At 39.3% G+C, this 27,630-nt stretch overlaps 1 protein-coding gene across 1 annotated transcript in view; it reads left to right on the forward strand.

Annotated features, from left to right (window-relative positions):
* Positions 1 to 27,630, forward strand: part of Slc9c2 (solute carrier family 9 member C2 (putative)) — a gene marked incomplete at its 5' end in the record, with an annotated part of 47,921 nt that overhangs the window by 2,088 nt on the left and 18,203 nt on the right. The window contains 13 exon segments of the mRNA XM_008839138.1: positions 1,753 to 1,852; positions 4,044 to 4,187; positions 5,641 to 5,809; positions 7,471 to 7,552; positions 8,419 to 8,582; positions 9,999 to 10,091; positions 11,428 to 11,525; positions 13,153 to 13,217; positions 13,220 to 13,265; positions 15,582 to 15,780; positions 16,724 to 16,922; positions 19,057 to 19,196; positions 26,545 to 26,596. Of these exon segments, the coding sequence (XP_008837360.1) occupies positions 1,753 to 1,852; positions 4,044 to 4,187; positions 5,641 to 5,809; positions 7,471 to 7,552; positions 8,419 to 8,582; positions 9,999 to 10,091; positions 11,428 to 11,525; positions 13,153 to 13,217; positions 13,220 to 13,265; positions 15,582 to 15,780; positions 16,724 to 16,922; positions 19,057 to 19,196; positions 26,545 to 26,596 (1,551 nt within the window).

Consider the following 27,630-nt stretch of genomic DNA (forward strand, 5'->3'; position numbering starts at 1 on the left):
AAGGGTTTTTTTTTTTTTGGTCTTTTGAGATAGGGTCTCTCTGTAGCCCCAACTGTGCTGGGATTAAAGGCCTGCGACACCACACCGGGCTAGGGCTTATTATGCACATCTTCACCTACCTCTGTCCCAGTGACTGCACGATGGGAGTGTGCAATGCCATGGGGCATTTAAAAGTATTTAAAACCCAGCACCATGGGGAGAGTCTTTGTAGCATGGATAATGGAAGACATTGCAAATCAAGGCTTTCTCCCCCCAGAGATTTGTTTTTGAGCTTTTGTCAGCTCACTGCTGGGCTCATGGTAGGGTAGTTCATAAGTGCTGGTTCCCTTCCTCTTTGCTCTCAGAAATGAGGGCATTTCTAGTCAGTGCTTGGTCTCCTCCCAAACAGATGAGTGTGAATTGAGAGTAATGCAGTAAGGCAGGGTTCCACAGAGCCTGCCAGCATTATTTCCACATTAGGAGACTCCCAGTCCTGACAGAGAGCTTTTCCAGTTGGGAGGGGGTTATCACAGAATTGTACAGTATGGATTCTTTGTTCTCAATCGTAACTGAAATGTATAATCAGTTCAGCCCAAATCAATTAAAATCAAGCATTTGGCAAAAATGTATTTAAAGTCCAGCATCAAAGAAAGAAAACTAAGTAAGGCAATAAGACCAGTGTGTACTCATTATAAAAAGTTGGAGATAAGATTTTGACAGTTCCGCTATTATCCCAGTATATAGAACTACAAACTTTACTGAACTTGGTTATTTAAGTTAAAAGTAAAAAGAAATCTAATGTGCAGTGAGTAACTGAAATGAATAGTAAAATCCTCTTTACTAAGTATTAACACGTATTGCTACGCAGTAAAGCAATTGATGAAAAACATTAATATCATAGTAACAATAATGATCATTCATTGCTACAGAAGTGTACCAAGCAGTTTTCACATAATTTAATTTTCACAGCGTTATTTGAAGTATTACTACTTTGCACCTATTTCATTAGACGCAGAGGCACTAATGGAGAAGGAGGGGGCACATTCCAAGTGCAACTTGCTCTACATTATTCTAAAGCTCTCCCTCACTTGCTTGCTTTTTTCTCTTCTTTTATGTGTGCTGTTACAACAGGCTATTTGGAGACCCTGCATCCCAGGACTGCTGCTATTTACTGTGTTCAAACACTCTTCCCAGGCTACATTTCAACATTTGGAGCTCAACGAATGACCACTTTAGTCAGGGAGGCAAAGGCGGCTTAGGAAGCAGTGAGTTTAGCCAACAACACTTGACATATGCAGCACAGTGTCTTTGTGGTGTAGAGCAAGGATTATGTAATTTATTTTTCCACTAGTCCCGGCCTCAAGGATGATGTGGTGTTGACAAACTGGGTCAAAGAAGCATATTTTTAGTCATACTTTTACCTAAAAATAACTTTTAAAAAGAAAAATATCTTGTGGCACATGGCAATTATGTGAAATTCAAATTTCAGTGTTTTATAGCCCTTTGTTTGCATGTTGTCTCTGGCTACTTTCACCAAATAATAACTGAGCAGGGTAGTTGTGACAAGTGTCATATGGCCCACAAAATCTAGTATTTATTATATAGCCCATCACAGACAAAAAACTTGCTACCTCCAATTATAACATTAGACCAATCCTTTGAAGCAAAAATAAGAAACACTACTTTCAAGTTTCTCACTAATCCTTTACTTAAAGTATGACGCGGTGTAGATTTAAGTGCATTTAATTTTAATTTGCTATTTTCTCTCCCCAGTGGAATTTTTTGGAATGTCAGGCATTGTTGCTTTGGTTGTGGTAGGCCTGAATTTAGATTCTTTAAGCTTTAAACCGGGGATGGAGTTCATAATTACTAAGTAAGTTTCCTACTGTGTCTTTGCTATGGATTCCATAGAATTTTGGTGGTTCAGCAATCTTGTCTTTATAGAAACTAATAAAACTCCCTTTATATACATTTTCTCTATCTTTAAAGTTTTCATTTTGCTATCAGTTATATTTTCAAGGGACTGAAGTTGGTAACATTTATCAGCATTAATTGATATTCCTATTCTGAGTAACAAACCATGAGACCATGGTGCTTTTTCTACATAATTTTCTGATAGAACTTTACTTTGAACTCTGGATTTATTTCCTTCACACAACACACCAAAACGGCAGTAACCTAACGTGACAAGAGTTGGAAGAAGCCACAGAAAGATGCAACACCAGCCAAACTCCGCCCTACTCTTTCTATCTGGAATTGCAAAAATGTCATGTGAACAAGGGAAATTGTTGCCTGTCTTCTGAGACAAATAGATTAGGCCTTCTCTAAAAACCATACTAAATCATAGACTTGGTTCAGAATCCAGACCCCAAATCACAGTCTACTGAAGAAATTCTCACATCAAATAAAAGCAAATTTGGAAATGAGGAAAATCTTGAAATTTTGTGTAATGTAAAAGATTATTCACTGTTCTGAAATAATGTTCTTTCTACTTTTTTTAGTATTTAAAATGTTCTTTCAAGGCACCTGCTTGATGTTGCAACTGAACTTGAATATGTCCTTGAGATTAGTGATACTTTCCATCAAATTTATTATAAATTTCTTATTCTAGTTGCTAAATTATTGTTTTACTTAAGCCACTGCTGTGGCCTGACTATTGAATTTAAGTTTGAGGCTATGGAAATAAGACTTTTCTAAAGCATGTTGCTAAATGGCATGCATGTTTATATACATAAACTAATGATAAATACTTTAAAATTGTGTATTTCTTGGATCCTACTATATGCAAGACATTGATAGGTCCTTTTGAGAGACTTTAAAAGTATTTAACCCCTGACAGGTGTGGTGGTTAGTCCCAGCAGAGGCAGGCAGATCTTTGTTAGTTTGAGGCCAGCCTGATCTACATAGTGAGTTCCAGGCCAGCTGGGGCTAAAGGGAGACCCTGTCTCAAAAAGACAAAAATAAATAAAAATAAATAAATAAATAAATAAATAAATAAAAGTATTTAACTCATCAGTTATTCTATGACATCAGAGAACTAAGCATTGAGGTTTGAAGTCTTCCATGTTCTACCCCCATAGGAGTCTTGAATGGATGGATTTGAGATAAGAATCACCTGGAGAATCATACCCTGAGCTTAGTAGGATCAGAGAGCATGGTCCATCTGTAGCTTAAACAAGGCTTCTGGGTGCTTCTTTTTGTGTATAGATCTTGAGACCCACTTGTAAGGAAGCTGGCTTCTGAGGCAGACCAGCTGAAAGGGAAAGTCCCAAGACAGGGAATCAAGAGGAGGAACAACTTGAGATCACCCTGTAGAAGTCAGGTGTGGCCCTGACTCATGCATGGTAGTGTACAGGGCATCACAGAACAGTATCCCTCTGAGACCCCAGCCTCAGCCATTGTATGCCAGGCATGGCTACATGTATAGATACTCAGGAAGAAATCTGGGAGATCCCATTACCCTCCTTTGCCTACTTGTGGTGGTGCAGACATTCAGCCCTTCAGGGACCCAGAAGAGGGTCAATTCTGACCAGAGTGCTTTGGATGGAGAACATGGGCCTAGAGGTAGGTTTCCAAGACTTTTAGGAATTCAGTAGTTTGAAAAGCAGACAGAGGAGACTTTCTAAGTAAGGGAAGGAGCACATGCAATGTCACAGCAGAAGTTTTGAAGATGTATTACATGACCCTTTCAGCTGTTACATGAAATTACCCAGGTGCCTCCTCAAAGCTGCACCTCCTCTGGGCTTAGTGGTGGCAGCTCCAGTACTTGATAAACTGCCAGCTAATCCCAGAGAAATTGACAAATCACCAACTTGGGGAGGTCATTTTTCTGCCTACCACTTACTATTTTGTTGTGAGAGGCAGCCCATGAGTTTTGGTGTGATGAGGGTAATGGACTGAATGTTTTTAGGTGAACAAAACCCTTTCTCATGTTGACTGCAACTATGATGGAGACCAGACAGGGCGTCCACTGAGATAATGATAGGTGTAACACAGATGCTTTTATGTGAAAAAATGTATTTTTGAATGCATTGCTTAAAATGTCATTTCTGTCTTCATCCTAGGTTCTTAATAATATATTCACGTGTATTTGAATATTTAATATATGCCTTCTTTGGCATTGTGATTGGATGTGGTGAAATCAAGTATTTTAGATTTCACACCCTAGTTTTCACTGTCATCTTATTTGTAACAGTGAATTTTGTAAGGTAATAATTACATTTTAAAGTTCTCTTCCTCCCCTCTCCTCCTTTCCCCTCCTCTCCTTGTCTTCTCTCTCTCTCTCTCCTCTCTCTATCTCTCTCTCTCTGTCTCCCCCTCTCATGTATGAAGTTGATGTGTTATCTTCCTCTATATCTCTCACTATCATTTAAAAATTTTTTTAATTACATTTATTTATTTATTTATTTATTTATTTGGAGAAATAACCTGTGGGAGTTGGGAGCTGTTTTTTTTCTTCCGTTCTGTGGATCCTGGGGATCGAACTCAGGTCATCATGTTTGGCCCCTCTACCTTATTTTTTGAGACTAGGTCTCTTCCTGAACCTGGAGTTCACTGATTCCGTTAGACTGGCATGTCAGCAAGCCCTGGAGATCCTCTTGTCCCTGCCTCCCCAGTACTGGGGTTACAGACATAGGCCCCTCTGCTGCCTTTAATGTTGGTGCTGGGGATTAAACTGAGGTCCTCATTCCTGTGTGGCAAGCTCTTTATCAACTGAGCCATCCCTTTATCTCATTAGCTTAGATTCTTAAGACCAGAGTTAGAATTGGGAACAATGGAGTAGAGAAAAAAAAAGTCATGTGGGGTCAGGAAACCTGCATGGCTGTGTAGGCCTTGATAATGGCCCGCTGTGCAACCTGGGGAGAATGGTTTTCAGGTTTCTTCTATAAAATGAAAGATTAGACTCTTGTCACTCCTGAGTATGATATAAATGCAAATTCATGAGCCTGTGAGTCTACTGAATTGAATAACTAGAGATGAGATTCAGGTGGTTCTGAGAAGAGTCCGTGTTATTGAAAGTTTACATTTGCTTCTTTCATCAGTGCTCATGTGCAAACAGAGATTGGTCATGGACTATCAGGAAAGACCCATGGCTTTTGCACAGTATTTGACTCAGTTGTACATTCATTATTGCTAAAAGAATACTACAAAAAAACATCTATTATCTCAGGACTGGAGAGATGGCTCAGTGGTTAAGAGCACTGCTTTTGCAAAGGATCTGGGTTTAATTCTAAGTGCCAGTACATGATGGCTAACAACTGTCTGTAACTCCAGTTCCAGGGGAATTTGATACACTCTTCTGACCTCTGTGGGCATTGCACCACATGGGTGCACTTACGTACATGCGGGCAATACACTCATATGCATAAAATAAAATATAAAAAAAGAACTATCATCTCCATTAAATAAATGAAGACGTTACCCAGGAAAAGCTGGATATATTCTGTAAGGCCAAATAAGATGGCAATGGCCTAGAGACCTTGCTGAACTAATAATTCCCATCACTAGAGGAAAGGCTTTTCTGGGGAGAATCATCCTTGTATGGGTCCTCAAAGCATGCAAAGACTTTCTATAAGAGACTTATTGAGCCTCAAGAACAATTTCAGGAACATTACTACATAAAGTACTTTTAATTTATTTTTGATATTTTCCTGTCTACAGGTTGCTTACTATTATTATAGTGAGCCCCATTTTGATGCATTCAAGTTATGAGTATGATTGGCGATGGGGAGTTGTTATCACATGGTCTGGAATTAGAGGAGCTTTTAGCTTACTCTTGGCTCCTGATATTTATAATTTTGCGGAACAGAAAATAGATGCACCACATATGGTAGGAAAAAGATCTATCATAATTATTTTTATTGATTCTTATTTTTATTTATTCATTTTCTTACTTATTTCATCACTTACCATAGCCAATAGTAAAGTTGCCCAGTTCTGAATTAGATTTTTAATATATTCATTCTTTTTGGTAGAAAAGAAAAGTTGTAGGAAAATGTATATGTTGACAGTATGAAAAGGGCCAATGTTCACATAGTGGTTATGGACCAGGTATTGGTAGACTTGACCTCCAATCCTGCCTCCACCAGGCTGGGTGTCCTAGAGGAGGTGCTTCAGCTTCATTCAGCCTTGGTTTCTAATTGAGGACTGAGGTGATGCTTAGTAAAATAGCTGATACCTAATAAAAGCTCACTAAGTATTATTGAGCACACAAATGGCATTTTCAGTAACTGTCAGAAAGTGTGAAAATATGACTAATCTAATCCCTATAACTGTTAGAAAAAAAGTAAGAATACTAAAGGAAGAAAGATTGTATAAATTGTTGCATTAAGGATCTTGGTTATTTAGTCTTCAGGACTGATTTAGCAATGTCTGACGGAAGATATCATCTGCAGGGAAAGACAAAACTTGGTTTCCTTTCCACTCTTTCTCAAAACCTTGGGCCCTGGGCTAGCTGGTGAATTTCTGGCAGTCTGGTGATGCAGCATCTGTAGCAGATACTGGCAGTGTGAAGACACCTCATTGTTCGTTTGCTTCTGCAGTGCTGGGAATCAAACCCAGGCTCTTGCACATGCTAAGCCAACATGTTAGGATAACCCCAGGCCCCATTCCTCATCATGTGATAGTACTGGACAAGTCAGCCACAGAACTCTTTAGAAATCTCCAGGATTAGCTCCCCACGACCTCCCCATGAGGCAAATTTCCAAGTTTTCCCTGGAGGGAACCAATCTCTAGGCTAACTACCTTCCTGCTTGCTGAGGATTCTGGACGTAAATGTCCAGAGTTTCTGGCCCAGGATTCCCTCTTCTTTGCTATTTTGTTCCTGTTGCTGAGGCCCAAGGAGTATAGCATTTTTCAAATGCCTTCTTTTTGGGAGTAACTATCCACCTTTTCACTTTGCACGTAAAGAAACTCAAACCTAACTCCCCGAAGAGGAAGTGTACTAAGAGCACAGAGGGATTACTGGCCCAAAAGCATATGATTGATAAATGGCAAAGCTGAGTCTGACAAAGTGGCTGTCTTTGTTTGTTCATAGGGCCCCTCTCAACCTCATCACAGCTCCTGACTTCTCCCTAGGGTTCCTTGTAAAGTGGTATAAACACTGATGACAGACTCATGTCCCGATCCTCTCCACTGTCATCACGGCTTGTTTTTCTGACTTCTCTCCCCAGTACGCAGGCTGCATAGCTGTATCTGTGATGGGTATAGCCTTGCTGATCTCGTATAGCTTCTGTCAGATGCGGTAACTCTGGAAGGTCTTTCAGAGTCCTTATCCTAGAATATACAGTCTTTTCTTTATTCAAATTGAAAATTAATTTCTGTCCTAGTGTACTGTGCTCAAAGAGTGTCCAAGAAAACAACGCTTTTGCTTCAACTTATCAGAGACAGTATTAAAAACACAGAATTTTGTTGGTAGTTAAATGAACAGTATTTACCCTGGAAAAAGTATTTAATATCTTAGGCCTAACCATTTACTTTTTTTTTTTTTAGTTTATATTCTATATACAAGTACTGTCATTATTGACAATGGGAATAAATTCACATATGATGCTTCGGTCTGCCAGGACATTGGGTAAAGTATATGTGTTATTCAGAAATTAACAGCGGAGAAAAATGCAAATAGGTTGTTATTGTAGGGCCATGCAGACGTTTCTTATGGGTCTCAGGAGTTGATTTAGAAATCAGTTATTTTCATTTTCTAATTATAAATAGATACTTCATTGATTGGGGGATTGGATCATATAATTTAATGGAAACAAACTAAACAGAGGCTTAAGCAAAACAGAAGTTGTTTTTTTTTTTTTCCCTTTCACCAAAAAGCCCTGAATAATGGGATGATTCTGCTACCTCAGGTTGTCCAGGGGCACAGATCCCTTTTCTTTTGTTGCTTCTCTGTCCCTTGGGGTGTCTTTGTGTCTGCAGTGTAGCCCTGCTCATCCCCACCATGACCACAATGCAATCAAGCATCAAGGAGAAGTTAGAATATGGGGAGTGCAGGATAAGCAGCTTTCTTTTAAGCCCACAATTCAGAAGTTCTACATTTCACTTCCACTCACATTCTATTGGCCAGAACTTAATTATGTGCATATGCGATGAGTGATACAATCTGGATGTTTTTGTTTTTCCCTAAATGTTCATGTGCTCAGCTGAAAGCCCGGGATTATATTGGTAAAAAGGATGAAGCAGAGAACAGACATTGGGAGACACTTTCCAAGAATTTGAGTTTGAAGATAAAAATATACATAGATACAATAAAGCCACAAATAGGAACATTTAATGAAATCTAAAAGGAATTTGAAGCTATTTATAATACAATGCACAAGTACAGTAAAACTACAAATTCAGTAGATACCAAATAAGACCATTGTTAGCAGTGAGGTCTGGGGAGGGGGAAAGCTGGGTGGACTCTGTTAAGTTCTTCATTTTTCTTTATCACAGGTTTGTGTGCTCTGTCTCCCCTAAGACAAACTGCCATGAAAAATGCCATTCATCACATACAGACAATTATACGGAACACAATAACTTTATTTAAATCAGAAAAACTTCTGACAAATGTTAATTGGAATGTAGTAGAAGATAAAGCAAAGACTGAATACCATTCTGTGAGTTGATGAATAGCGAAGTGATAGTTGTACTTCCCTCCCTTGGTCTGCCTGTCTTCCCTGAGTCAATATTAAAAAGCTGATCCTAGCCTTTACTCCCAGCACTGAGGAGGCAGAGCCAGGTGAATCTCTGTAAGATTGAGGCCAGCCTGTTCTACATAGCAAGTTTAAGGCCAGCTGTGGTTACAGGGAGATCCTGTCGCCAAGCAAGCAAGCAGGCAGGCAGGAAGGCAAGCAAGTAAGCAAGCAAGCAAGCAAACAAAAAACCTAAAAAACAAAACCCTGATTCTGGGGCTGGGGAGATCATTCAGTGAGTAAAGTACTTGTCATAAAGGCATGAGGATCTGGGTTTGATCTCCAGGAGACACATAAAAAAACCTGGCATGATTGTGTATACTTGCAGTCTTAGTGCTGGGGAGGCTGAGACTGGGGAGCCCTGGAGTTCACTGGCTGGCCAGTCTGCCTAATTTATGAGCTCCAGGACCCAGTGAGAGAGTCTATCTCAAAAGTTACATGTCAGGGTTGGAGAGATGGCACAGTGGTTAAGAGTATTTGCTGCTCTTGCAGAGGACTTGGGTTCAGTTCCTAGAACCCACATGGCAGCTTACAACTGTCTGTGTCTCCAGTTCCAGGGGGTCCGATGCCCTCTTCTGACCTCCACAGGCATTGAACACACAGGTGCATTTACAGGCAAGCAAAACACTCATACACGTAAAAAAAAAATAAACCAAAGTTACACATATGAAATTGTCAAAAAACAAATTTAATGAATAAAAAATTAAGAGCAACCTTTGATATTTAAAAAAACAAAATACAAAAACAAAAACAAAATCAATGTGGGTGACTGCCCTGAGGACTAATACCTGAGGTTGACCTCTGGCCTGCACATTCATGGGCTCACCCCTACCCACACCCCCAAAGCATACCTGATTTTGCTGAGTGAAGGAAAAAGAGGGGAAATCTTTACTAGCTTTGTTGTTCTGGTAAAGCGACTTCTTTGAATTCTGTCTCTAAAGAGAAGGTCTTAGTGCCAGAAGAATGGATATACCAAGTGGCTGGTTGAATTCCAGTCAGTGACCCCTGCCAAGATGATACTTCCAGCAGGTTGACATCCTGAGGGATAGCTCCCTATGTAGTATAAGAAACAAAACACACAGGTTGATGCAGAGATCCCTGAAGTGTAAGAGGAAAATTTGGCCTCTGAATCTCCCCAAAGGAGTTTTTCCTTCCCCTCAATTGAAAACAATAGTCATATTCAGAAAAGCATTGCCCAGGTTATGTACAGCCTCTCATTTCAGCAACTGTGATGTGAGTTATTGAAATCTTTGTTAAGTATAGCCTTTGCTCCCTCCTAACCTTTTTTACTTGTTTTTGACTTTATCTCTTTAGATTTTAAAACAGACTCATACTGTTAAGTTTTCCCATGTTTCCCATGGTGAAAAAGAGGAGTCCCCGACAGATGAAGTTTTAATAGAAGAAGCCAGATTGTATGTGGCCATAATACAAATGGTTGGTATTGTTCAAATAATCTTTAAAAGTTTTTTCTTATTATGCCTTTAATCCTTGGTTTGGGGGTGATTAGAAAACCGCTTCTGCCTTCTGATAACCTATTGACTGTTTAATGTTTGAGTTATCGGAGTTTATTTATTTGGTGTGTGTATGTGTTCATGTCTGTGCATGCATGTGGAGGCCAAAGGTCAAAATTGGGTATCTTTCTCAATTGCTCTCCACTTTAATTTTTTGAGACACTGTCTCTTACTGAGACTGGAGCTCACTGATTTGGCTAGACTAGCTGGTCAGTAAGCCCCAGGGATCCTCCTGTCCTCTTCACCTCCCGGGTACTGGAATTATAGGCACAAATTATATCTGGCTTTTTACGTGCACACTAGGGGTCTAAACTCAGGTCCTCCTGCTTGAGGACCTTTGCTTGAGCCATCTTCACAGCCTCAGTTATTAATGTTTAAGCCAAACCAAACCTTCCTTCTTAGGCTTTGAATTAGAGTCACAAACATTATTTTGTCTCTAAGATGAATGAGTTTTAGCTGTAACTTAGTGGGTTCTTAGGGTGCCATTTACATACTTAGATAATTAAGCATCTTTAAGTGTTGAAAGGTTTTTTTTTTTTTTTTTTGGTGTTGTTTTGAGACAGAGCCTTACTATGTATCCCAGGCTGGCCTTGATCCTTCTGCTTTGACTTCCCAGGGGCTGGTATTACAGGTATGAGTCACCTCACCCAGCTGAAACTATATTGAATTTATAAATTCAATATACTGAGTTCCTTTTATATGAGATTCCCTCAAGTGTTTATTTAACCCTTAAAAGTATGATAAATTGATTGAATTCACATATCTAGAACCCATGGCATACCCAACCAGTTGTATTTGGTTTAGTAATAAGTGGGAGTTGTGTAAAGATGACAAAGCATACAGTAGGGGCCAGCTCAGTGGGTAAAGGAACTTGCCACTGAACTCGAAACCTGAGCTTAATCTCCTGGACCTATGTGGTGGAAGTAGAGAACCAGTTCCCTCAAGTTCTTCTCTGACCTCCACATGCCCATGCATCTGCATGCACAGACACACAGACACACAGACACACACACATACACACACACACACACACAATGTAAAAATAAATTAAAAACTTAAAAAGAAGCATACATTACATTTTTCTTTGTTTCCATTTTTGCTTTTGAGGCAGGGGTTCACTCCATAGCACAGGCTGGCCTGGAACTCGTGACAATCCTCCTGCCTCTTAAGTGCTGTGATTGCAATGTGAGCTACCAACCCCAGCCATTACATTTATGTTTTGATTCCTTGTAATTTCTATTTAAAATTGTATATTTTAGAGTAGCTTTGAAAAACAATGTAGTGATGGAATCCTTGAAGTAGAGGCAGCCCGAGTATTAATTGGTGCAACCAAAAGCTATTGCCCCATCCAAGGAAAGTAAGTATGATACTTCTTTAATTGATATTTCCAAAACTCAATGACTATGTGATACTAAACAAATAATTGTCTATATTAACCAGTCTATCATCTCAGCTATCTACATTCATCTGTCTACCTGCCCATCCATCCATCCATCCTCCACACGCCCACGCATCTGCGCGCACAGACACACAGACACACAGACACACACACACACATACACACACACACACACAATGTAAAAATAAATTAAAAACTTAAAAAGAAGCATACATTACATTTTTCTTTGTTTCCATTTTTGCTTTTGAGGCAGGGGTTCACTCCATAGCACAGGCTGGCCTGGAACTCGTGACAATCCTCCTGCCTCTTAAGTGCTGGGATTGCAATGTGAGCTACCAACCCCAGCCATTACATTTATGTTTTGATTCCTTGTAATTTCTATTTAAAATTGTATATTTTAGAGTAGCTTTGAAAAACAATGTAGTGATGGAATCCTTGAAGTAGAGGCAGCCCGAGTATTAATTGGTGCAACCAAAAGCTATTGCCCCATCCAAGGAAAGTAAGTATGATACTTCTTTAATTGATATTTCCAAAACTCAATGACTATGTGATACTAAACAAATAATTGTCTATATTAACCAGTCTATCATCTCAGCTATCTACATTCATCTGTCTACCTGCCCATCCATCCATCCATCCATCCATCCATCCATCCATTAAAAATATTCTTTTTCTTCTCTTTCCATCCCTCCCTTTCTCCACCCCTCCCTCCGTCTCTCTCTTTCTCCTGTCTTTCTTGTGCTGGTGACAGAACCCAGGGCCTTGAACATGATACTATATAGGCTGTCTACGATTTGTTTCTGACTCTATTTTTCTTGTTTGCATGTCTTTCCCCATTCTGCACCCCACAGCAGTTTCATAATTTTGATGACACTCCAGGATTAGATAGAGACATGAAAATCCATAGATAAGAACCAATACAGCTTTAGCTAACTCATAATTATTTTTCCTTATATCATTGTCACTAAACTATTGGAGAAGGCACAGATATCTGGCTTCTGCTCTTAGGCTGCTTTCTGGGGATGGTGTGGGTTCTGCAGGAACTGACCTAAGTTATGGCACTTATAGATGCAATGCAAACTGCTGGGAAAAGCTTGGCATCTTAGAGATATATTAATATCTGATCACAGTCCTGGTATGCATTAGTGAGGAGATGATCTGACACAAAGCTGTGAGAGTGGTAGAGATGCCAGCTGCGTGGTAGTTAATACTCGAAGCCTGGTGATCTCTTTGAGAGGCCTGTAATTGGTCCCTGGGCTTACATTTGGGAAAGTTGGGGTATTCAGTTTCCCCCAGGGCTGGGTAACACATGATGAAAATTCAGAACTCCAAAGGACTGGCCTAGAGGGGCTTGAATTATGTTCCATCTCAGGTCAGGAATGTTTCTAGGAACTGGAGTATAGGTATCTCAGACTAAAAATATTACTGAAACATGACCATGGTAGTTAGGTGGATGCATGCAGAGGCTAAGGACTGAGTAAACATACTTAGTAAGTCCACATTAAATTTATTTTTACATATTTCCCCTTTTTAATTGCCTCATGTGAGATGCTATTTTAATAACACATATGTATACTTTTCTTAGATTCATGAGTATTGCTGATGTTTCAACTTATGTAAGAGCTAGAAGTTGGCTTATAATGTTTAAAAACATTACTTGGACTATCGCAAAGAAAAAATACTTTTTACTGTACCCAGGTAAGAATTATAAACCTTTATATATTTTCAGAGTAGAGTATCTTGATTTTCCTCACTCACATGCAGCTATTAATATGGTAGACTCTCACTGATTGAATGGGAACTAAAGAGAGTGCTTTTCCTCTTTCCTTCATTTTAGCAACTTCATTGATACCCTAATTTAAAAATGGTGGAATGTTAGAACTGTCTTATATTCTGTGTTGTTTGCAGTAGTCACCTGGATATAGCACAGAGCAAGGGCAAGAAATCTCTAGCTCTAAGTTTAGCTTTGTTTGTGCCATATATAATAGTTATTTTGATGTCTCTAATTAGGTAAAAGGCAACATGACCTTAAAATGCCTATCACCAATTTTCCAAAATATTATGGAATATAGATTTTCCTTAACATGGGTAGATTTTTTTTTTTGAGACAGGGTCTTATTATGCATCTCTGGCTGGCCTGGAATTAACTGTGTAAACCAGGCTGGTCTCAAACTCATGGAAATCTACCTGCCTTTGTCTCCTTAGAGCTGGGACTAAAGGCATGTGCCACACCACACCCAGGAGATTTTTTAACTTTGTCATAAGATTGTGAGCAAAAATAATTTTTAGAGCTGGAAAACAATATTTTTCTACCAATGGAAGATGCCAAAACTAGAACATACCAGGAACACAAATGCTGCTAAAAATTTTTAATTTATTTTAATTTTACATGTATGAATATTCTGGCTGCATGTATGTAAGTGCACCTGTGTGAGCAATGCCTGCAGAGGCCAGAAGAGGGTGTTGGATTCCCTGGAACTGAAGTTATAGATGGTTGCTAGCTGCCATGTGGGTACTGGGAACCAAACCTGGGTCCTCTTCAAGAGCAGTCAGTGCTCTTAACTGCTGAGCTATCTCTCCAGCTCATGCTCCTAAATTTTAAGTCAGTATTAACCTTTTTGTATCTGATAGTATTTTGCTTTTATTCTTCCATCAAATTAATTTAAAGATAATATAAAAATTAAAACCCTACCATCTGGACATATTTTTGGTGTATTACCTACTTTTCTCATTGCTGTGATGAAATGCTGGCAGGAAGTCACTTAAGGAAGTGTTATTTTGGCTCACAGTTTCAGAGGGTATGTAGTCCATGCAGGCAAGGAAAGGATGGCCTTGAGAGAGAAAGGCTGCTTACTCTGCCCCGCCCAGCCCCACCCTGCCCAAGATGATCCCTAGGCATTGGAGGGGTAACATAGACAGCAGTTTGGGGCCGGGTACACAGCAGTCTCTTATTCTCAGAACTGTGACCATTGTCCATTGCTGGAAGAGGCTTCCCTGACCAAGGCAGAGAGTCTGTGAGTGTAAAGATATATATATTTGGAAGGCAGTGAAACTACATGTCCATATGATAATATATTAACTGTAGATCTCCAATAAGGACTGTGAGCTCCCTCGCCATAAGGTTTTGACCAGGTCTTCAGTACCAGAAATATATTCCACAGTGGAGTGGGCCTCAAATCCAACCAAGAAGTGGTTATTTCCCTCAGAAAATTCATGCCATTCATACACCAGTGGGTATATTTTGCCAGCCAGTTCAGTATTAAAGCATGCAAGGTCTACAGCTGGGTTTGGCCATCGATGATTTTTCTTCCTCAACAGCCTGCATAGCACCTTCTATCCCTAAGAATGCTAGCCATGAGGGAGGAAGCTCCCAGCTCAGTTTCAACTTAGTTTCTTCGTGTCCAATGTCCAGAGTATGTGTTGTTTTCAGCAACAGGCACTTGGTGTCTAGTTCTGGTGGACAGCCAAGAGCAATGGCAATAGCCTGTATTGTTTTGGGAGCCTGTAGAAGATATCTGACAATGCAGAAGGAGGGATCCAACACCCCAGGTTTTTCTTAATCCAATCAAGTTGACCACATAAACCAGCTATCACATCAGGGAGCCTCTTTCATTCAGCTGTATTTTGGATCGCTATGTGTTATGGTAATTACAGAATAGACTATTTTCCTTATTTCAAAACTTTTAAGCAATGCTGTTGTATAACACATTTCCTCTAAATATATTGTTTTAGTGTTTGATTTATGAATCTTTATAGTTCCTTATGTCCTGTAGCTGTGACTTAAAAAGTGCTCCCCATGCCTGAGATACCTTAACAGAGCCATCCTATTTATCTTTCTCTATTGTGATTTATATATAAAGTACACTTGTTATTTTTATTTGCCTGTTGTTTTATATTACTTATGGTTTTCTTCAAATTAATCTTAGTGATTTGTTTAGACACATGTTGGACCTCAGTGCTTGCTTCTTACACCTTTAAGTGATCTGATACTTTGTTTGCTCTTATGTTTTTCAGGAGTAATAAATTTCTGACTTTTGTATATTATATTATAATTTCAGAAGAATTTGAATATGCAACACATATTGTAACAGTCATGTATATTTTCCCTATGATAATACATTTATGGCCAATGGCAAGAGAATTAAATGTATCAGCATTGATATCAATAAACTACTATTTTATATTTTTATATATATTAAAATCAACACTGCAGGTACTATTTAAAATAGAAATATATTGTATAAAAATGATAATTTAGATTATCTTGAATCTATTTTTGTTGTGTTATTGAAACAACTTGATGTCAGGAGCTATTTGTTACTATAGCTGATGGGCTCTTGGAATGTTGGCAGCATTTTGGAGTTTTCTGAGTTTAATAATGAAATCACTTATAACAGTTACAGCCTTGGACATCAGTTAAATATCATAAAAATAGAGACACTCCCAAGGATCAGGTAAAATAAAATAGAAAATTTCAGGCATAAATGCTTCTCTCAAACACTTTTGCAATAATGAAAGAAATAAGCAAATAAAATAAACTGGCTTTCTAGATCCTTGTCATAACATGAAGACTACTTACCAAGACAAATGCTTCAAAGATAGTTTATCTACAATAGAGTTTTCATACTTTATTAGTAATAGTATTATAATGATAAATGTGTTTATTGCTCTTTAAGTCCTTGTTTTGGGCATTGAAGTTTAATTATAGGTTCTATTTTTAGATCACGTTTAAATTTTCATGTTGGAGATTAAAAATAATTTGGAGGAATTCCAGATAAATAGCAATGTTCAATATTCAGGATACAACTCGTGGAGGAATAGGGAGATGGCCCAGGGCCTAGGAGCACTTGCAGAATATCTAGGTTCCAATCCCAGTACCCACACTGAGCAGCTCTCGACCACTTGTAACTCTAGTTCCAGGGGATATAATGCCCTCTTCTGGCCTCAATAATGCACTGCACACATGTGGTACACATACGTACACCTGGGTGTGCGTGCGCACGCACACATGCACAAACACACACACACATATGCAAAATAAGAAATAAATCTTTAGAATACAACTCATTTGTAGTTGAGGACAGTTTTAAAGATTTCTCTCTCTCATGTCGGTGTATAGTTGTTATGAAATGACAAAATTCTATTTTTTTAAACAGATACTCATTTTAAAAAGGAAATACTTTCATCAGAAGTGGAATAATTTGGATTTTTTCATCATAATTATTGGAATTATTGATATATTGTGCTTATGCTCTGTCAAGCTGAGACCAGACAGCTTGTTTCTTATTCAGTTTACAGTGATAATAGGATATTTTAGAGTCATTAGGTTTCTTCCTATCTTCAAGGTAAGGCTTCATACCTTAAAATATTGTTTTCCTACATTGTTTCCTAAATTATTTAATAAGCCTCACTGTTTTGAAGGAAATAAGAGAAGGAACTTCCTCTTCTGGAATGTTCTTCTACTAGATACCTGCTTAGTTTGCTCCCTTACCTCCTTTGAGTCATTGCCTAAATCTTGCCTTGACAGAGGCCTCTTCAATCACCTCATGTAAACATGGAAATCCACCCTCCATATCTCCAGCTTTGCAGCCCATCCTCTTGATGTTTGTCTACCTACCTACCTGCCTGGCTTTTATTTTCCTTCCCAGATCACTTATGTCACCTTTTGATGATGTAATGTCACTCCACAAAGAGAGGCTTTTTGGTTTTGGTCACTGATGTAACCTCTGACTCTTGAACAGCACTTGTCAGATAATGAAATAATAATTGTCGGGTAAATAAATGAAAATATGAATGTTGCTGGAGCAGAGTTGTCTGGAGTAAGATCTTTATATTTCAGTGAATTTATTCCTAATCTCCAGAACTATGTAGAAACTAAAATATTTTATCTACAGCCCCATACTCACATAGCTTGCTGTCTATTAATTTTAAAATATTTATTTTTATTTTATGTGTATTTTATGTTTATGAGTGTTTTTCCTGGATGTATGTAAGCACATCCCATGTGTGCGGTCTCCATGGAGACCAGAAGATGGTAGTTAGCTGCCATGTGGGTGATGGGAACCAAATCCAGGTCTTCTGCAAGAACAGCTAGTGTTCTCAACCGCTGAGCTATCTCTCCAGCCCCTTGAATTTATTCTTAAGGTGGCATTTCACCTACTTAACAATTACTATTCATTTTTCCAGTGATTGTGGCTTGAATTCTAAAGGCAGATATTTATATTTTCCATCTCAACTCCATTCTTTCTTTCCAAGGAAGATGCATTATCCAAGAGTTTAACCAGGTTGTTTTAGAGGATTTCATTTATCAATCCATGTTTGTTATTTAATTCTTTTTATTTACTTCTTTTTGTTTATTTTTTTATATGTATGAGTATTTTGCCTGCATGTATATAAGTGCACCTGTGTGTGCAATGCCTACAGAGGCCAAATGAGTGTGTCAGGTCCCCTGGAACTGAAGTTACAGAGAGTTCTTAGCCAACATGTGGGTGCTGGGAACTGAACCCAAGTCCTCTGAAAGAGCAGCCAGTGTTCTTAACTGCTGAGCCATTTCTCCAATCCCTGCTGCTTAATTCCTATCACATGAAAAAAGACTGTTAGTATACATTGAAATGATAGAGGATTAGTGGCAAAAAAATTTCTATTAGCATCAGTTGACTAGACTGGCTGGTCAGAAAGCTCCATGAACCTGCCTGGCTCTGTTCTGCCAGCCCCTAGTGTTAGGTTACAGATGTGCACTACCATGTCTGGATTTTTATATGGGTGCTGGGGATCTGAAATTGCAGAGTAGAGAGAACAAGGGAAAGGGGCATGCTAGAGGCTCCACTTAAAGCTGTGGAGTGTCATTCATAAAGCTTGGATTTCCTTAGGAGTGATCTCAAACCCAAGCATGTGTGTGGAGTCAGCCAAAGGCCTTGTGGAGACATCTGTTGCTGGCACACGTCCTAGAGTGTCTGATATAGCAGGTCTAGGACAGGCCTAGAGTCAGCATTTCTAGAAAGTTTCTGGGTATGGCTTTGCTGGTCTGGAGATGACACTTTGAGAGAATGCTTTTCCTCATGAAAAGTTTTTTGAGTTTAAAAGTTTAAATTAGCATACACAGTATTAGGTTTCAGTATGGTGTATTCAAATAAAATTAGGTTTTTGTTAATTCTCCCCCGGCTCTTCTCTCCCATCTCCAGACCCCTTCTGTATCCTTCCATTTCCCATAGCCTCTTTTCAACTTTTACATCACATGTGCCCCATTGCCCTTTCTGCCTTCCTCAACTTCTTTTTTTGCTTTTTATCTCCTTCCTAGGCTCCTAGTCTGGGCCCACATTCACCCCGGCTTATCTACATACGTATAACCATGGTAAGATAGGATCTCTTATGAGAGAAAACATCTCATGGAATTTATGCCTCTTTTTTCTTCCCTGTAATTCCAGATTATAATACCAATACTAATAAATATTGCAGATGTGCGGATCAAAAGGAGTCTTGGCTTGAATACCAATACTAATAAATATTGCAGATGTGCGGATCAAAAGGAGTCTTGGCTTGATGTACAGTATTACAAAAGGCTACGTCAAAAGTCAAGAAGATGCCAAGCTTTTAGTAAGGCAAATTTCCAGCCATGAATCAATCTATAAAGTAAGAACAAAACAAAACAAAACCAATGGTCTCCTTTTTTAGGGGGTGGGGGGATGGCTATACTTAGGTGTATTCATTTCTTTTAAGATCAATTTGACATGTATTTGATCAAACAGACAAATTCTATTAGTCTTAGGGGTTCAAATGCTTGTTATAAAGGTGCTGCAGAGAACAGTCTCTGATCTTGTTAATTTCTGTTTATGTATGCATGTGGATACATGTTGGTGTGTGTGCAGGTATACATGGATGTGCCTGTGCATGTATAGGTGGAAGCCAGAGGATAACCTCAGGAGCATCATCTACCTTGAGTTTTGAGATGGGGTCTCTCATGGGCCTAGAGCTCACCGTGTAGCTGGCTAGCCAGGGAGTCCCAGGGATCTGCCTGTCTCTACCTCCTCAGCACTGGGATTACAAGTGCATGCCATTATGTTGACTTTTCCAGATGGGTTTTGGGGTTCGAACTCAGGTTCTCACACTTGTTTAGAAATCACTTTCTTGAATGAGCTATCTCCCAGCCCCCATCTCTGATCTTTACATTGCTGCTGTTACCATCAAACTCCTTTGCTATCTTCACAGCAGAGAACAAGTGATTCACTGAGTAAGTGCAGAGTAGAGAAGAGAGTGAGTCTGTCTTTGTAATACTCTAAAAGATAGGATGCTTCATCTCAGAACAGAGACCTAAACAAAGCCTCACCTCTGGGGTGGGTTGTAAGAGGTGAAGAAGACAGGAAAGAAAGAACAGAGATAGAGATTTAACAGTGAAAACTTAAAATCCTGGTGCTATGGAGGTGGTGAGTATCTACCTGTCTATCTATCTATCTATCTATCTATCTGTCATCTATCTATCTATCTATCATCTATCTATCTATCATCTTCTATCATCTATCTATCTATAATCTATCAAGTATCTATCAATTATTTATCTATCATCTTCTATCTATCATCTATCTATCATCCATCTATCAGTCAATCATCTATCTATCTCTGTCTATCTTTCATCTCTCTCCCTATCTATCTATCTATCTATCTATCTATCTATCTATCTATCATCTATCTATCAATCAATCATCTATCTGTCTCTCTGTCAATCATCTATCTATCATCCATCTATCTATCATCTACCTGTTATCTATCTATCGATCTATCTTCCATCTATCTGTTATCTATCTGTCATCTATCTATCATCTATCTATCTATCATCTATCTCTGTCTGTCTGTCTATCTAGCATCTATCTATCTATCTATCATCTTCTATATATCTATCATTTGTCTATCAGTCATCTCTCATGTATCTATCAATTATCTATCTGTCTATCATCTATCTATATCTATCATCTATCTATCTATCATCTATCTATCTATCATCTATCATCATCATCTATCTGTCCTCTATCATCTATCTATCTATCATCTATCTATCTATATCTATCTATCTATCTACCTATCTATCTATCATCTACCTACCTATTTATGTATTTTTATCATTCACGATTCATCTCTTTTCCTAGCAGTATGCAGTTAGTATCAAACAGAAGCTCAGAGACAGAATGAATCATCTTCTAACAACATCCCTCATACTAGTCTGCCCACTGTAGGCCACTCCTTGCAATGAATAATGTTTCAAAAGATCTATTTTGAAGATTTAAAAAATTTTATTTGTTTTAATTTTATGTGTGCAAGCGTTTTGCCTGAATGTAAGAGCACCACATGCATGCAATGCCTGTAGATACCAGAAGAGGGCATTGTATCTCTTGGAACTGGAGTTATGGATGGTTGTTAGTTGACATGTTGGTGCTGGGAACTGAACCCAGGCCTTCTGCAAGAGCAGCCAGTGCTATTAATCGCTGAGCCATCTCTCAGCCCCTGAAAAGACTATTTAAAATTTCATATGTAAATTGTTTAAGAATATTCAGTGGCTCCTGTCAGCCTGAAAGATCATTGGATGTAATATAGGGGAGAACAAAGAAGGAAATAAAACCTCTCATAAGTTTACATGTAGAGAATAATACAATGGTAGAAGTAACAGTATCTCCTTTGAACCCTTTTGACCCTCTAAGCAGCAGATGGCAGTTGAGCATTTTACAAAAGGCAGCAAAAAGGAAGCCAAAAAGGAAGTTCTGTTTCATTTCCTAAGAAAAATCAGATGATGTGAAAGTACCTACTGTATTCAGTGCAAGGAACATTGGAGAAACAATAGCTATGGGGACTCAAGGAACTAAAATAACTTTGTTAGCTGTGACTGAAGTCCGCCTTGATGATATGCAGAATGATAAAGTTACATAGAAACTCCAAATAATTGCTGAGGATGTTCAGGATAAAAGCTCCCTTGTTAACTTCCATGGTGTGTGGCAAAACCTGCTCCACGGTTTAAAAAAAAAAAAAGACAAATCATGATTGAAGCTCATTTTTATTTCTTATTACTTTTTTTTTTTTTGAGACAGGGTTTCTCTGTAGCCCAAGCTGACCTGGAACACACTTTGTAGCCCAGGCTGGCCTCACTCTCACAGAGAGCCACCTGCCTCTGCCTCCCAAGTGCTGGGATTAAAGGTGTCTGCCACCATGCCTGACTCTTATTACATTTTATTGACGATTGATTGCTTTTGTATGTTTGTGTGTGTGTGTGTGTGTGTGTGTGTGTGTGTGTGTGTGTGTACAGGCACATGCGTGGAGGTCAAAGGGCAATTTGTTGAAGTCGGTTCTCTTCTTCCACCATGGGTCCAGGGGATCCAACTCAGGTTAGTAGGCTTGGCAGCAAGCACCTTTCCCCACTGAGCCATCTCGCTGGCCCTAAAGTTCATTTTGATGTCATGATTTCTAATGTTAACTGCTTTGTCTGTTCTGTGCTGGGTTTATTAAAAAAGAATAGTTACATATAGAAGACCATTTATGCACATCATCAATAGATCAGCCAAAACTGGAAGAAGCTGGAAATCATGTTTAGAGGGGTGAAGATAAATGACGTGAAAGAAGTGGTTAATAAATTGATTCCAGAGTGTCTTGAAAAAGATGCAGAAAAGACTTGCCAATCTATTTGTCCTCTGTGATGTCCTCTTTAGAAAAATGAGCCAGGTGTAGTGATACATGCCTGTAATCCAGCCCTTAGGAGGTGAGGGCAGGAGGATCAGGAGTTCAGTGTTTAAGCAATATAGTGAATTTAAGTCCATCCTGGGCTACATGAGAATCTATCTCAGACAAGCCAAGCCAAGCTGGGAGTAGTGGTGCATGCCTTTAGTCCCAGCACTTGAGAGGCAGAAGCAGGCAGATCTCTGTGAGATCAAGTCCAGCCTGGTCTACATAGCGAGTGCCAGGCCAGCTGGGGCTACAGGGAAACCCTGTCTCCAAAAGAAAACAAAAACCAAAAACCAAACAAACAAAAAAGACAAACAAAAGAAAAAAAGAAAAATGGAAACACTGGAGAAACCCAAGTTTGAATTGGGCATTCACGGAGCTTCATGATGAAGTTCATACTTCTGGAATAGTTACTGGCAGTGAAACAGGTATGAAAGTTTGATGAGCAGATGAAGATGAGCCACCAGTCAAATAATCTGTTAAAATGTTGACTTTTAATAGTGATGTGTAGAAAGTTCAATTTGTGGCTGGGTGTGGTGGTGCATGCCTTTAAACCCAGTACAGTGGATCTCTGTGAGTTCAAGGCCAGCCTGGTCTACATAGTGAGTTCCAGGCCAGCTGGAGCTACAGAGAAACCCTGTCTCAAAAAGACAAAAAAAAAAAAAAAAAAAAAAAAAAAAAGAAAGAAAGTACAATTTGTGAGTGAAAAAAAATATTTCTTTTAGCTTGCTCCTGTACTAGGCAGAGAGAGACCCTGGACCCTTGCCTGTGTGAAAGCCTCCACTGCTACCTTGATTCTTGATCATTTTAATGAATACATATGGGTAGATTTCTAGAATTAGTCCTTATTTCAGCTTTTCTCTTTCTGTTTCTTTTTTTGCCCTTTTAACAAGAACCTTGACATGATTTTCTAGGTCACTAGTCCTGCCTGTGTTCATTCTGCTCTCTTGTATACCTGCTCAACCATTGCTTTAAATTTTGGTAGTCACTTCTTGATCTTGAAAAACAAATCACCAGGTGTGGTGGCACACTTTTTTTTAATTGAATTTTTGTGTATTTCATACAGAACATCTCAATCAACCTTAATCATCTTTATACCCCGACTGAAGCCCATATTCCAGGGATACTCTGTCATCCCTGTTAAGGTCTTCTGTGTCAAGTTAGTGTCCTCAGACATTCCCCAGTGCAAGTCCATTCATTGAGGTCTAGTCAGCCTATCTAGAATCCCTTGTTTTAGGAAGATCAGCTCTTCTTCACCTAGCAGCAGTATGTTGCCAATATTTCTTCATAAAAGATTGGGGTCTGCTGTTCATTTTACCAGTTCTGTGCTGGGTTTTTGTCGGCCTGAGTTTGCATGGGACTTGTGTATGCTGACACCATTGCCATAGAATCATATGAGCAGGTTCCCAGGAGCTTGTAGGACTCTGTTTCCATACAGTCCTGCACCTCCTCCCTGGCTTTTACAATCTTTCTGCCCCCTCTTCTTCGATGGTCCCTGAGCCTTGGGTGGCCTAATAAAGGAGTCCCATCATTCAGCAGACTCTTGATCTCTACATTTTGGCCATTTGTGACCTTTGGTGTTCCTGGCCCTCTGATGCATGAGGGAGCTTCATTATGGAGAACTGAGAGTTCATTATGGTCCTCTTCTTTATCCCTGTTCTATGTTCCATGAGCCTTAGGTGTAGAGGTTGCATTGTAGATGTGTCACTTAGGCCTGGGCAATTCATACACAATGTCTGTTTGTGACCAGTTGTACTTGGTAATAGTCTCCAATTGGGGTGGCACACACTTTTAATCCCACCACCCAGGAGGCAGTGGCAAGCAGATCTCTGTGAGGAGGAGGCCAGCCTGGTCTGCATAGTGAGTTCTAGGCCAGCTGGGGCTACAGAGAGACCCTGTCTCATAAAACAAAAACTAAAGCAACCCCCCTCAAAACCACAAAACAAAACCAAAACACTGTAATCACTTATTTTTTGTAGTAATAGTTTTTTTAATTAGTATGACAGATAGTATCTTGAATCTCTTTATTTTGAAAATTTTCTGTGTTAATTCTGCTTTCTCTGAGTCCATTCTCATCTGTGTTGCATTTGTTTCTTGTTTTTCATTCTGGTTTTTTACTCCAATGTTTCTTGATTTCAGTGTGAATCTGGATGTAAACTAAACAGTATAATAGTTGAAAGGCATTTTCTCAGCTCAAGAGAAACTCCTGATTTTAAATGCAACAGTGAATGTAAGTCACATTAAATCCCTAAATATAGCGACTGTGTGTACTGATAAACAGTGGGCTGGAGGTCATGTCTTCTGACTTGGGTACATATCTTGTATGGAGTTTGTTAGCAACCTTGGGCTTGCGGCCAGGAAAGTGCAACTTTTTCCTGAGATCACAAGACAGAAAGGGGCTGTGAAGTTACTTATGTTTGTTATGGGATCGACACTAACGTGCAACAGAATTCTATCTTGTTGATTTACCATAAAGAATGAAGACTAAAATTAAAAGAGACAGTGAAAGGCTAAATTCATCTATTTTAAAAAGAACATAGAGAGCCAGGTGTGGTGGCACATGCCTTTAGTCCCAGCACTCGGGAGGCAGAGGCAGGTAGATCTCTGTGAGTTCAAGGCCAGCCTTGTCTACATAGTGAGTTCCAGGCCAGCTGGGGCTATAGGGAGACCCTGTCTCAAAAGAGACAAAAAAGAAAAAAAAGAACATAGAGAAGGTGGGTGGTGGATGTGGTGGCTCATGCCTGTAATTTCAGTAGTTTGGGAGATTGAAGAAGGAAGATTGTTCTCGGTCATCTTGGACTACACTGTGAGTCCTAGGCTAGCATGGGCTACAGAGTAAGACTGTTTGCTTGTTTGTTTTTTTTTTAAAGAAAAAACAAACAAACAAACCAAAAAGCATGGAGAAGTTCATAGGAGAAAAAAATTAGAAGTAGAAAGATGAGCAAAGGGAATCAAGAGCTGGTGAGTCAGTCAAGAACAACGTGAGGAATCCAGGAGAGGACAGAGCTGTCCAGAGGTAGTCGCTTTGGGGAGGTATGAAATGAACTCACACCGGTACTTTAAAAAGGGACTACAGTAAAGATTTAAATGATATTTTGAGATGTGTGTAGCTATTCGATTGGTGCTTCTTCTGAAGTGACTCTGTTCTGGAAACTGGCCTGTGGCAGCTTACCTGTAGAGATGTCACAGTCCTTGCTTCCCTGGTTGCAGTCTGTGAACTGGAGTTAGTTCCTATGCTTTCCTGGGTGCATCACTCTTGCCCAGGGTCACAGTGTGACTGTAAATCCAGTGCATCATGAAAGGGGCTTAGCACAATGTAATAAGGGCTGGATATGGGCATGTTGCTGTCCTAAGGAGTCCAATAACTATTATTTGTATAAATTATTTAATAAAATGATCACATTTTCATATTTAGAACAAAGGACTTACTATGTGTTTATTCCTAAACACAAACAAAACAGAATAACAAAAATTTATTTTGCTTTAACTTCATATGATAGACCAGTTGTTCCATATAAGTAGTCCTGTGGCATACAGTATCTGAATGCAGTGCAGACACCTGTACATAGGGAACTGTTGGTTGTTTTGTCTCAGAGTTGTTGGTGTGGCTAAGAATATGTTCCAGAAAGACTCAAAGTTAGAGTCAGCTATATAAGGAATGATGTCTGGGACACAGTGAGCATCCCTCGAGTATCTGTTGTGCGAACAGAGAGCCATTGGAGAGAATACTTCTCCATCTATGTAAGGAGTTGCCTTTAGGAAGCATGAACTCAGTTGACACTGTATTTTTACATTATTTGATTTATTTTTGTGCTTGTGACAGACCAAAATCCCTAAATAGCTGTTCCCTCAGCACATCTCTAAATTGTTCTTTGCCTATGAGAAGTCTCTGTGGTGCACAATGGAGTGCAGACTTTTTCTTTCTTTTTTCCTCTCTTTCCTTTCTCTCTCTCTTCCCCCCTTTCCCCTCCCTCCTTCCCTCCCTTCCTCCTCCATCCTTCCCTCCCTTCCTTCCTTTCTCTTTCCAGCTTTCCAGCCTTTCCAGCTAATAACAGTCACAATAAGACACAACAGTTAACACAAAATGCCAACTGTGCAACTTTCATTGCAATGAGTCTCAGCCCAGATAATGTAACAGAACTCATGAGAAGGCAAAATTGAGGCAAATAATTCTTCTAAATCAACCTCAGTGAGAGTCTGTCATGCTTCTTTAAATTTTAATCAGATTAAGAAGCCAGGGTTGTGTTTGAGGTAATAAGAAGTGTACATTTTCCTACAGAAATTGTGTGACATTTTGGAGAAAAACAAACAAGATGCTGTTAGAGAGCTCGGTAAGTAGTTGGAACTTTTGGTTTCCTGTTTTGTTTTTTTCTTAATCCACAGATATTTATTCTCTCATACTTCTGAAAGCCCAAATCCCAGAAGATGGTGCTGTCAAGGTTGGTTTCTGGTGAAGAGCGGCTTCTTGTGCACATGGCTGCCTTTTTCCTGGGTCCTCATTTGATTTTCTGTGTGTGAACAGAGGGACTCTGGTGCCTGTTTCTCTTTTAAGGGCCCACCCTTACAGGGTGAGGGCTCCACCCTTCTGACCTCATTTAATCTTCATTACTTCCCTAAAGGTCCTTTCTCTAAATATGGTTGGTTTGGATTTGAGCTTCAATATACAAGTTTGACAGATCTGGGAAGGAAAAAAGTCCCAAATAGTCACAGAAGTATCTGGAGAATGCAATTATAGATGGGTATTTTCTCCTCAATATCCTATTCTTAAGTTTGCTAGCCTCCTGTAATGAGCATTTGCTTCCTTTATAATTGGGAAGATTGCTTTGACCAGCAACATCCATCTCCCTGGGGTAGCCTTTTTCTGGTAGATGTTCCTCCAGGCTCTGCTGCTCTGAAGGCAACTTGTTCTCCTTACTCCCCATCAGGATCTCTAAACCCAGGTCACTTACCTCCTGAGCAGGTAGGTGAAGGTGCATTGGAGAAGAGCTTTGTTCTTCTAGGCTTGGTGGTGCCTCAGGCAGAGCATTACAGGGTGTGAAATCCTGTACTTTATGATCTCATTCATTCATTTATTCAATCCGTCTTTACTGACTCTAAGGGCCAAAGATGATAAAACAATATTGTGTAGATTCAGATTCTTCAAAAAGGCAGACTCTTGGTGGAGTGTCTGATCATGCCAATAGGTATAATAGCAGAAGGCTAGAATAGTCCCGTTAGTTGCTGCGGCCATGTAGAAAAAAGAGTGGAAGAAACATGGAAGAATATGAAGACGGTAAGGTCAGAGTCCTTAAGCTTTTTAGTAAAAGGCATATGAAGGTAACCTATGACAAGTTGTTTTGCCTTGTTTGTGTCAGCATACTGCAGA

This window comes from Nannospalax galili, unplaced genomic scaffold (genome assembly GCF_000622305.1).
Source record: "Nannospalax galili isolate Female #2095 unplaced genomic scaffold, S.galili_v1.0 scaffold2399, whole genome shotgun sequence".
Lineage (NCBI taxonomy): Eukaryota > Metazoa > Chordata > Mammalia > Rodentia > Spalacidae > Nannospalax > Nannospalax galili.